The 12,525-nt window shown below is 38.0% G+C and overlaps 1 protein-coding gene and 1 non-coding gene across 4 annotated transcripts in view; one reads left to right on the forward strand and one right to left on the reverse strand.

The window, feature by feature from the left end:
* Window positions 1-948: 948 nt before the first annotated feature.
* Window positions 949-12,525, reverse strand: part of OGT (O-linked N-acetylglucosamine (GlcNAc) transferase) — a 37,169-nt gene continuing 25,592 nt past the window's right edge. For 2 of the 3 annotated variants that reach the window (XM_030850784.2, XM_030850783.2), the window contains exons 17-22: window positions 12,402-12,518; window positions 12,142-12,312; window positions 10,346-10,498; window positions 8,214-8,466; window positions 7,867-7,990; window positions 949-3,226 (exon numbers count right to left, since the gene is read on the reverse strand). In XM_030850784.2, coding sequence (XP_030706644.1) covers window positions 3,052-3,226; window positions 7,867-7,990; window positions 8,214-8,466; window positions 10,346-10,498; window positions 12,142-12,312; window positions 12,402-12,518 — 993 coding nt within the window. In that variant the 3' untranslated portion in view covers window positions 949-3,051. Of the gene's footprint in view, window positions 3,227-7,866; window positions 7,991-8,213; window positions 8,467-9,029; window positions 9,160-10,345; window positions 10,499-12,141; window positions 12,313-12,401; window positions 12,519-12,525 lie in introns of those variants that run through there. The other variant, XM_030850786.2, reaches the window with a different exon arrangement.
* Window positions 9,067-9,139, forward strand: TRNAW-CCA (transfer RNA tryptophan (anticodon CCA)). The gene has a single exon. It is a non-coding gene; the product is annotated as a tRNA-Trp (tRNA).

Here is a 12,525-nt window from a genome sequence, read left to right on the forward strand (position 1 = left end):
CTCCTTTAGACCGAAGGCAGGAGGAGCTGAAGTAGACTGGAAATAACTGATGCACATTCCTAATAGACAGAAGAGGGTGGGAGTAAGAACTTATTTATGGGGACTTCCCTGGTGGTCCAGTGGTTAAGAATCCACCTTCCAATGCAGAGGACGCATGTTCGATCCCTGATAGGGGAACTAAGATCCCACATGCTGTGGGGCAACTAAACCTGCACGCCGCAACTACTGAGCCCACGCACTCTAAAGCCCGTGCACCACAACTAGAGAAGCCCATGCGCCACAACGAAAAGACCCTGCGCGCCACAAGGAGAAGACCCCACATGCCGCAACTAAGATCCGATGCAGTCAAATAAACAAACAGATATTAGGAAAAAAAAAAGGACTTATGACTAATCTATTGGACATCTTTCTTGCCCCATCTTCCAAGAAACAAACACTAACCCACATTAGGGCTTTGAGGGTCTCAATCCACAGAACTTGGGAGGTAAATTACCTAACATTTTATTGAAAAAAAATTGGTTATATCTCTGAGAAAACAGGCAGCTAAACAGCCTGTTCTGGTCCCTGATGCATGGATATCCTCCTCCCTCATACTGGTGGTTGAGTTCAATCACCATACAGAGTGGGAAGGAATAGTCCACATAAAGAATGAGACTACAAGGGTAGATGAAGAAGCCAGAATGGTTATAAGCTGAACAGGAACAAACACAAATGCGTGTGCTGGGAGTCTCAGGCTTTGTTAAGTCTTAATGGATCATACACCAACCTGACCCATGCTCCACCACACTTGGCTGAGAAAACAAAATAATTCTTACTATCATAGCTGCACTGTAGGGAAATCTGGTCCTTCTGTTGTTTGGAGCTGTTCAAATATAGATTTCATAACTGGAGGACCCTATTGTTCCATCCAATGCTCAATTTAACAGAACACAAAATACATCAGCCATATTAAGGGCAAATCATTCATTTATTGTTTAAAGATTGCAAGACAACATCTGAATTTCTGTAGCACAATTTAAATGTTTTACTTTTTTGATAAAGCAGAGTATAATAGAAAAAACAATTAGTTTCCAGTAATATCTATATCTCTATTCAGAATTAAGTCTTCCACAGACATGTTACCTGGAAACAAAAGCCTGTTACAATAAGCAAAGCTTCAACCAGAGCGGCTACTTTTCGGGCCAGGGAAAGGTTCACCCCTATAGGAGGATGATGTGCTATGTAAAATGGCTGCAAGGTCACAGCCTTGAGGGCGTTGGAAGTCTATTATCCTATTCCACATTAAGTAGTTTGGTGAACTTCAAACGTCCGTTCATCTGCAACCAAGCTGGCAACCTTTAACTGATATTTCAAGCAGGTAAAAAATAAATTAAAAGAAATCCCTACACTGATGTTCCTTGATTTAGACTGTTAAATGTTTCATTAACATGTAATTCTGGCTAAGAATTACATTTGAGACTTCTTGCTCAGATTTTGGTTAACAGTACAAATCTTTCAGAAATTCAAGTTCTTATTAATCAATTTGTCAGCTAGGATACATTCAGGCATCAGCTGCAACTACAGAATAGGTGCACTGCCTCAGCACTTTGGAAAGACATAATCTAGAACACTACTAGCAGACAAAATATCTGTTACTAGACAGCATATGTGCAGTACAGCAAGACAAAAACATATATTCATATGTTGGCTTGTTTAAGCCTCAAGCCCTCGATCCTTTGTTGAAATACAATAATTTTATTCCTATGGTTTTCAATACCAAAAACTCAACCTCCAGGAGGGCTAAAGTCTAATTTGTACTCCAAACCAAGTAGCAGTGCAGTTCGCTACTACTGAGGCTGAATCCATAAAGACTTCAAGACCACGTCCAGAAGACAAGTTATTATATATAATACCCTGGAAGGTCTGAAACATAATTATCATATACATAGCTGGTCCTTCAGAGCTTTTTACCTATAAAATGTTTTTTGATGAAAGTTATTTAATGTACTGGAGATAACTGTGACTTACTGATCAAATATTTGAATACTTATACTTACCTGGGATTTCATTTCTGCTGAAAGAAAAAGGAAGAACAGGACTCACTTAAAAAAAAAAAACAAACTTTAGAAATGAAAGTAAAAATCGTATCACACACTATCACTTTTGGAAGCAGCATAGAGGGGCAGTCAACGGTAAAACACTGGTGAAATAGGTCAAAACTCTAGGCCAAAAATCCATTATTATTATCATCAGTGACAGTACCACAACTGTGCCCTTCAGAATTAATAATCACTCCTAAGAATCTTCATTTGGCACCAGATGATGTGTTTAAGAGAAACACTCTGGGAGGTTTTGAATCAGACTTGGGTTTTTGTTAGCCAAGTTACAGGAGAATTTTTAAAGTGAGGGGAAGGGAAGAAGGAAACGGACCAGAAAAAGAATTTAAGCCATCATCTATAAACCAACAAAGCACTGATAGTTCCAAACATTATGTCAGACACTAAAATGACTGATATAGGCTCAAGTGGTTTATAAAACCTATAAAAAGACTACACCAGCAAAGTCCCCATTTATCTGTAGAGTTCAGAAACTAAAACAAGGAATATTTTAGCTTAAAACCTTATCTCAAGAGAATTATATATACTTCACATGAATAAAAATACCTGAAACCAAACATTTTTAAAAGCTCCAATACCCAAAATATAAAGAAAAAAATTCAGAAGACTCAATCAATCCATGACAATCACAAAACGGCTGGGCAATCTCTATCTCCCTTCCACACTAACCATCCATCCCATGGAAGACCAAGGGAGATCAGACCTTCCAGACTTATGCAACACCTGGCTGCTGCAAAATTCTATGGAGACTCCTTGTGGAACAGCAGTTTCCCATCTCTTGTGTCTCTCCCTATCAGGATCATGCAGGAAGCAAGTCTGGCTGTGCTATTTCTTATCATTGTCTGTCACCCATCTGCAACATGATATTGTACAGATAAGTAAAAAGTAGTTCCCTTTCCCCCAGAAGGTTGAGGCTCAGGTACAGGGGTAATTCTCCTGTGCACACAGTCATTATTTAGGCCGACTCAGTGACTTCAACAGGCTTAATCATGTGATCAGGTTTGTTGCCAGCTGCATAATGCTCCCACATCTGTAGATAGAGCCGCTCTAGTTCCATTGTGTATTGTTTGGTGTTGAACAGAGGGCTAGATATTCTCTGCTTCCAGACTTTGCCACGAATTTTCTTCAGGCTGAATAATAAAAAGAGATCCAAGTTTACAAATCAGAGCAGAAACTCAGAACTAGGCCCCATAAACACCTAGACACCTTTATGGTAAATTACATAACCAAACTTTCTCTTCTGATTGGCCCTCCCTTAACTCAATGCTAAAAAAGTGAAAGGTCACAGCTAACATAATGTTAAACACTTATAATGGAGTTCACCTCCACGTCCCCTGAAAACACTGTTCTTTCCTAAATAAGCATATCCAAGAGACACCATGCTTTCTCCACTTCATCTTATTTCTAAATTTAAAATAAAAATAACACTTGGCAATGACACGTCTATTCCTACGTACTACTGGTTAGAACGTAAACTGTTTACCCTTTTAATACGCAACTTAGCAATGTGTCTATTAGAACCATAAATGTTCATAACCCTATGACCTATCAATAACTTTTAAATCTATTCAACAGAAATAATCTCAGACATACCTGACCATGCAAAGATGTTCACTGAAGCATCATTTACAATAGCTAAGGCACAAACATAAGATGGAAGTATTCATTTTATGAATGTTTTAATGAAATAGGAAAACACTCAAGGGGAAAAAATACAGTACGTCTACTGCTTTAATTTTCCCCTTGTACATGAACTGAGTTGTTTATTTAGATATAAAAAAAAAGTGTTCCTAATATCACCAAGACTATGGTTCTGTTCAGAAACAGGAAAAAAAAGCAATCAATTCTTCTGGGGAAAGAAGATAGAATTCTCTCTCTCCTCCTGTTGTGAATATATCATTTGTCATGAGACTATTCTTATACAGAGAGAGTTATTACTTTAGAACCAGAAGCTGGAATACTCTTGTGCATTTTAAAAAACAATTAATAGAAAGGTTGTTTTAATGTTTTTTTGTGCCAGAACTAGTAAAACAGCTATGCCTATCTGTTGGCCTCAACCCAACCATGATCATATTAATGTTACCTTCCAAATAAAAATACCTTTGTGTTATTTTTAAAGTTCTGTATGTCAGCTTCCCTGGTGGTGCAGTGGTTAAGAATCTGCCTGCCAATGCAGGGGACACAGGTTCGAACCCTGGTCTGGGAAGATCCCACATGCCGCGGAGCAACTAAGCCTGTGCGCCACAACTACTGAGCCTGTGCTCCAAAGCCTATGAGCCACAACTACTGAGCCCGTGTGTCACAACTACTGAAGCCCGTGCACGTAGAGTCCGTGCTCTGCAACAAGAGAAGCCACCACAATGAGGAGCCCGCCGCACCACAACGAAGAGCAACCCCCGCTCGCCGCAACTAGAGAAAGCCCGCACGCAGCAATGAAGACCCAAAGCGGCCAAAAATAACTAAAATAAAATAAATTTAAAACTAAATAAATAAAGTTCTGTACGTCAATAGAATGGTTAAACTGTGGTACATCCATACACTGAAATACTACTCAGCAATAAAAGGGAATGAACTACTGATATGAGCCAACAACACGGATGAATCTCAACACATTATCCTGATTGAAAGAAGCCTTCAGAGTACATGCTGTATGATTCTATTTGTATAAGGTTCTAGAAAGGCAAGACTAAATAAATTATGGTGGAAAAAAAATTCAGAACAGTGGTTGTCTCTGAGGGTTGGTGAGGAGGACCAACTGAGAAGGGGTGTGAAGGAACTTTCTGGAGTGATGGTGCTGTTGGAGGCCTGGGTTATAAAGGTATTTCTCAAAACTCACTTAAGATTTGTGTATTCCAATTTGGGATTAGCAGGTACAAACTACCGTAGATAAAGTAAACAACAGGGTCCTACTGTACAGCACAGAGAACTATATTCAATATCCTATAATAAACCATAATGGAAAAGAATATGAAAAAGAATATACATGTGTATATAATATATATATATAACTGAATCAACTTTGCTGTACCCCAGAAACAACACTGTAAACCAACTATACTTCAACTAAAAAAGTAAAATTAAATTAATTTAAAAAAAGATTTGTGTATACACTGTATATAAATTCTGCCTCAAAAGACAAAAGAAACAAGTATTAAACTCTAGTTAATGATGGCCATTCTGAAGTATTTAGGGAGAATACTGATATCTGCAGTTTACTTCAAATAAGATGGATTTCTAAATGGATATAGGAATAAACAGATGGAATGTGATAAAAGTACAGTAAAATTATCAGTGGCAGAAGCTAGGTGGTAGGTATATAAGTGTTTATTATAAAATTGAACTTTTTCATAATAAAATGTTGGGAAAAAGTAGTGTATGAAGTCAACTAAGTTCCAAAAAGAAAATACACTAAATTATTTACTGTAGTTATCTCTGGGATGATGGACATGTAAATTAATTTTTTAATGCCTGGGCTCAAAGTTTTCACTAGTTTTTCTTAGCTGTATATGATGTTCAGGGGAGAAAATTTTGAAAATGATAAATAAATGCTTAACATACATCTGTTGAATGCTTACTATGTACCAAGAACTGTTGTTAAGTGCTTTACGTGGAACACTTTTTCTCTTTTTTTAAACATCTTTATTGGAGTATAATTGCTTTACAATGTTGTGTTAGTTTCTGCTGTATAACAAAGTGAATCAGCTATGTGTATACATATATCCCCATATCCCCTCCCTCTTGCGTTTCCCTCCCACCCTCCCTATCCCACCCCTCTAGGTGGTCACAAAGCATCGAGCTGATCTCCCCGTGCTATGCGGCTGCTTCCCACTAGCTATCTATCTTACATTTGGTAGTGCATCCATGTCAATGCTACTCTCTCACTTCGTCCCAGCTTACCCTTCCTTCCCCCTCCCCGTGTCCTCTAGTTCACTCTCTACGTCTGCATCTTTATTCCTGTCCTGTTCCCTAGGTTCTTCAGAACTTTTTTTTTTTTTTTTAGATTCCATATGTGTGTTAGCATACGGTATTTGTTTTTCTCTTTCTGACTTCACTCTTTATGACAGTCTCTAGGTCCATCCACCTCACTACAAATAACTCAATTTTGTTTCTTTTCATAGCTGAGTAATATTCCATTGTATATATGTGCCACATCTTCTTTACCCATTCATCTGTCAATGGACACTTAGGTTGCTTCCATGTCCTGGCTATTGTACATAGAGCTGCAGTGAACATTGTGGTACATGTCTCTTTTTGAATTATGGTTTTCTCAGGGTATATGCCCAGGAGTGGAATTGCTGGGTCATATGGTAGTTCTATTTTTAGTTTTTTAAGGAACCACCATACTGTTCTCCATAGTGGCTGTATTAATTTACATTCCCACCAACAGTGCAAGAGGGTTCCCTTTTGTCCACACCCTCTCCAGCATTTACTGTTTGTAGATTTTTTGATGATGGCCATTCTGACCGGTAACACTTTTTTTTAATCCTCACATCTCTGCAAGGTAGGTACTATCATTCATCCCCATTTTGCAGATGGAAAAACCAAGGCACATAGAGACTAACTTGTCCAAAGTCACAAAGCTTGTGAGAGAGCCTGGATTCAAACCCAGGAAGTCTGACTCAAAGAGGGTGCTTCTTTAAACTTCTACATAATATGCTACTTGTCAGAAAACACAAAGAAAAAAAAAATCACACGTAATACCCAAAGAAAAATCTCATTTAAGAGATAAACACTATTTTATTGTATGGATAAAGCATCATTTATTTAAGCATCATCTAATTCCCACCCATTTGGGGGCATTTAAGTCATGCTCAAATATTATCACAAGGATATTCTTAGGGTCAAAGGTCTAGCTTTTTTTTTTTTTTTTTAAGGGCTCTGAAAAGACTACCAATTTACTCACCAATGTTTGAAAAGGTCAGCACCTCAGTGCTCCCTCATCATTGGTATCATATTAAAAATCTTTTATTTTATAGGTAAATAATGGGTGTACCTCAATGTTATTTTATTTCTACTAGGGAATTCTCTGGTGGTCCAGTGGTTAGGACTCCACGCTTTCACTGCCGAGGGCGTGGGTTCAATCCCTGATCAGGGAACTAAAATCCCACAAGGCAGGTGGCAAGGCCAATAAATTAAAAAATAAATATTTATTTCTACTACAGAGGTTGAAACTTTCTTGTTAACCATTTGTATTTCTACTTTAGTCAGTTGTCATTTCTTTGCTTACTTTCCTATTAAGGGATTTAAAATGTAAATATTCTTCAGTCTTTATATAGCCAGGCTATTAATATTTGACATTAAGGAACAGATTTTTTTCCCTCGTTTGCCTTTTAATTTTCTTTTTTTTTATTGAAATATAGCTAGTTTACATCTTTTAATTCTCTTGACTTACTTTTATTCAGCATTTACTCTACATAGTGAAACCTAATGATCACTTTATTTATGGAAGTTTAAAAAGTTCTTCTCAGGACTCCCCTGGCGGTCCAGTGGTTAAGACTCCACGCTTCCACTGCAGGGAGCACAGGTTCGATCCCTGGCCGGGGAAGTAAGATCCCGCACGCCGCATGGTGCGGCCACAAAAATAAATAACAAGTTAAATTAAATTAAAATAATAAAAAGTCCTTCTCCCATCCAGAGAGCATACAACTAATTCATTTATTTTATATTACCCTTATTTTATGATTTCACTTCATAACACCTATATTCTCTCTAAATTTTTCTTGTTTCCTTCACCTCACCATATAATTTGTTCATGGAAAAGTTTACTTACTATTCTAGATCAGTTCCCAGTTTCACAGCTATGTCTTCATATTCTTGTCTATTTTTAGCAATAAGCTCAAGACAGCCTAAACAAGTGAGCTGGGAAGCTGCAACTCGGGAAGCAAGAGTCTCTCCTGCAATAAGAAAAATAACAACTGCACATCTGAGAATGCAAATAGCACACAGTTATTAATGTTATTTATGTTAAATATCCACACGATGCAGATGAAGAGTGTTCAGACTTGAACAAGTCTCATTTTCTATCATCTTGCCCTAAATGTTGCTTCTAGTACATATGATTTCACCTGGAAGTGTCTCTCCCAAGGAGATTTTAAAAAGAACAAGGAAGCAGCTCACCTGGCATAGTCACCATGGGTGTCCCTGCCCAAAGGACATCCATCCCTGTGGTGTGTCCATTACAGAGTGGAGTGTCCAAGCAGACATCAGCCAGCTGGCCTCTCCGAACATGTTCCTCTTTAGGAGCAACAGGTGAAAAAATGATACGGTTCTGGGGAAGGCCCATATTTTGTGCGTACTGTTGAATGTTAGGTTCTCCTACTGCTGGAAAACGCAACAGCCACAGTACACTATTGGGAACACGCTTCAGAATCTAAAATAGGGAAAACAAGAGCAAGTATTAATAGCAGCTCTGCCCTTCTCAAGAAAGGCTCCCATAAATTTCTAGTAATTCTACCATACTCTATTCTTTTCACCCAGATAGCAGCCTACCGTGAACTTAAGTCTTTCTTTCACATAGATGAATTAGATCAACTGAGCTATAGGTTCCTGTTCTGCTTAGCTGTCCCCAAAGACAGTTCAAAGAAAGAGGAGACTGATGCAAGAAGACAAAACAAGTTACTAATTGGCAAAATCTGAGGCAGCTATGTCCTGTGGGAATTGATACTAGGAGTGATTTTTGTCCATGAGATAGGAATTTTCCATTTCAAATTTTAAATCCCCCACCATGGTACAACAAATAAAGTTAGTTCACACCTGCCAAACTTTATTTGCCTAATCTAGATCAGGGGTCAGCAGACATTTTCTGTAAAGGACCAGAGAGCAAATACTGTTGCTTTTGATGGCCAACATGGACTGTGTCATAACTATTCAATTCTGCCCTTGTCACTGGAAAGCCATAGACAATATGTAAGTAAGTAGGCATGGCTGTGTGTCAATAAAATTTTATTTACAAAAACAAGTAGCTGGGACTTCCCTGGTGGTCCAGTGGTTAGGACTCCATGCTTCCACTGCAGGGGGCTCAGGTTCGATCCCTGGTCAGGGAACTAAGATTCCGCATGCCACACTGCCAAAATAAAAAAACAAACAAAAAAACAAGCAGTGGACTGGATTTGGCTCATCGGCCATAGTTTGCCAACCCGATTTAGACCTACATCTACTCAATGTATCATACAAGTTCACCATCCCATCTCTGAAAGCCATGAGAACAGATGGATTTCAGAATTTAGAATATTTCAGATTTTTAAGAAGTAGTACAGTATATATAAATTACATAACACTCTCAGCGGCAACTCCCTGCAAACCAACATATTAGTATCTCTGCATCAAGATGTAGGAATATTCATACTAAATGGAATAAATAAAGAATCATAAATAGCCTAACATCAGTTCAGGCAGTGTGGCTGCCAACCAAATAAATGTACCACAAACTTATGAAGATGCTTTTGGTTTTCAGGTTTTTTGAAATGGGGAAGTGAAGATTCAGGGATAGTAAACCTGTACTCATCTGCTTCCTCTTCTCCACCCTCCCTCGTCCTTTAAAAAAAGAAAACAGACCAAAAAACCCAGATATTAATCAGAAAAAAAGTCAACCAAGAACTATCTCCATTTTAGGCTCTATGGAAAAAGAGGCAGATATGGATAGCAAAGTTTAGAAGCTTCAGAGGTCCTGCTTATGCAAACTGGTATGATGAAATGACTGAGAAGTAACGGCATAAGCCAATTCCTTCCTGGTTCTAACTCTACAATATTGCAAGAATGATGTAAAATGTGGATGAGTATACGTAACAGCTTTGCTATCAGCTTAGACCATGGGTTGGCAAACTATAGCCTATGAGCCAAATCTGGCATATTGCCTGTTTTTGTAAATAAAAACTTATTGGAACATACCTATACTCATTCATTTATATAATGAGTATGGTGTTTTCTTGCTACAACGGCAGAATTGAGTAGGTGTGACAGAGAGTATAGACTGCAAAACCAAAAATATTTACCACCTGGCCTTTTAAGAAAAAGTTTGCTGATCCCTGCGTTTGAACACATAAATTTTAAAAGTTCATTATATGATATTTAGACACTTGAAGGACAAATCAAAAATTGCTGAAATCTACAGCTCTTTTGAAGATTATCACAATAATCTAGCACAACAGCTCCTGAATGGGAGGATGGGGTGGCAGCCTCAGCAAGACGACCTATATACAGAATCTTTACGAGAATCTCTGGACATTAATAATGAATCTACACACACTCACATTTGCCCACATCTGCAAAGTAGATGGGTCAATTTTATATAACTGATTAAAGTTACAGTACACAATGGCATCTTCTGGTAACCCGTACTGAGAACGTGTGGTTACAATAATGGTACGGGGAACCTCCTCTCCAGTGGCAGCCTTATTGTTGATCTAGAACAAGAAAAAATATATGATTATATTTAAAGTAAACATGGTCCGATATTTTTCTTTTCTTTTCAATATTTGTTTATTTATTTATTTGGCTGCTTCAGGTCTTAGTTGTGGCACACAGGATCTTCGTTGCACCATTGCAGCATGTGGGGTCTTTAGTTGCGGCATGCGGGATCTAGTTCCCTGACCAGGGATCGAACCCAGGTCCCCTGCATTGGGAGCACGGAGTCTTAACCACTGGACCACCAGGGAAGTCCCCAATCTGATTATTTTTCAATCAATAAACAATCCTTACGATGCAAACTGGTATAACCATTAAAAGTAATGTCGTTGAACTATAATGAGAATATATTCATGACACATTAAGTTAAAGGAAAAAAGTTAGAGCATTATCTTAATTTGGGGGGGACTGCACTATGAAACATCTCACTCTAGCCAAAAAGTTCTCTTCAAAACCCTATTAGTCCAACAGCAAGCTTTTGCTCACTCTTTTCTCCATGTACGAAATATCCTTTTCTAAATCACACCCACCTTTCAAGACTAAACTTAAATTACTGAAAAATCTCTACTAAAACTGCCTCTCCTCATTGTTCAGCTCTATTTCTGAGCATCTACATACACAATTACAGTCTTATCTTGCAATTCCCACACATCTGGGTAGTGCCTTACCTTGTTATGTAACTATTCCAGGTGTGATAGACATCTCATACACTACGGGCATTGTGTTGTTCTACACTCAAAATTCTTTGTACCTGTGCAATTCAAGAAGTATACTTTTTTTTCCTTGAGTCAAGCATGTCTGCCCTATTGTTTCAAAGGACAGTTCAGGCCTAATACACATTACGGGTGATTAATTCCTTTACCTTAATTCATTTCAAGCATTCTTTGTATAAACTGCTATACCACTAAAACTGTTAACTCCTAAAGAGGTCAGAGATCCTTGCCTTATGATCGCTTGACAGAGTTACATATTCACTTATTCAAGTATGCAATATATAATATTGGGTTGGCCAAAAAGTTCATTCGGATTTTTCATACAAGCTTACAAAAAAACCTGAACGAACTTTTTGGCCAACCTAATATTTACTCAGCACGTATTTCATTATTGTGGCTAAGACACGGACCCTAAAGTAATTCAATTCAGTGGAGAATACATACAAACCCAGGGAATTATAATGTGTTGTGCTGGATGTAAAGATATATCCCAAATACTACAAGAACAGAGAATACAGGTACCAATGGAGCAGGGAAGGAGAGGTCAGGGATATGGACAGAAACAGATTCCTGGCGGAGTTGTCTGAACTGAAAGTCTTAAAGATGAGTAAGATTTAACTGGGGAAAGGATGAGTTACAGAAGCAAGACACTGTATGATGCCTACAGACAGTTCACCGTTGGTAAGAGTAAAGCCACAGGCAGAGAATAACAAGGTATTAACACAGAAGACTCTCATTAAGTAACCTGCTGGCTGAATCCAAGAGACTTTTAAAATCAAACAAACCTATATAAGATGCCAGTTTCCACTGAATTCATTTCCTCATCTATAAAACGGAAGTAATGATGCTTACCTCCTAGAGTTATGAGATGTAAAGAAGATAAATGTATACTTGGTGGTAGATAGTATGTTCTATTATTCTCTTCTCACCTGGGTAGTTGCCAGTCCATTGCTAATACTGAATCCATTAATTGTTATCTGAATTTGTCCTCTGTTAATCATTTCAATAACTGCTTCTGCAATAGTATTCATAGGAATGACAGGCATATTAAGAGCTGTATTACTGCTGTCTGCGTTGTCTCCTCCATCAGGACATTTCATCTTAAAATAATTACACAAAATACATCATTAGGGAAAGATCCCAAATGCAGATAACTTAATTTCAATGACAGTATTGACCAGGTTCTGACCTTGACAATTTTCACATCTGGTAGACTATCAAGAAATGCTTTGAGGTCGATGCCATTCAGCACAATCCGATTGTCATAAATGTGCCCATTGGACTTAAAATCGATGACTGCTTTTTTCTAATTG

The sequence above is a fragment of the Globicephala melas genome, chromosome X, assembly GCF_963455315.2.
Source record: "Globicephala melas chromosome X, mGloMel1.2, whole genome shotgun sequence".
NCBI classification, from domain to species: Eukaryota; Metazoa; Chordata; class Mammalia; order Artiodactyla; family Delphinidae; genus Globicephala; species Globicephala melas.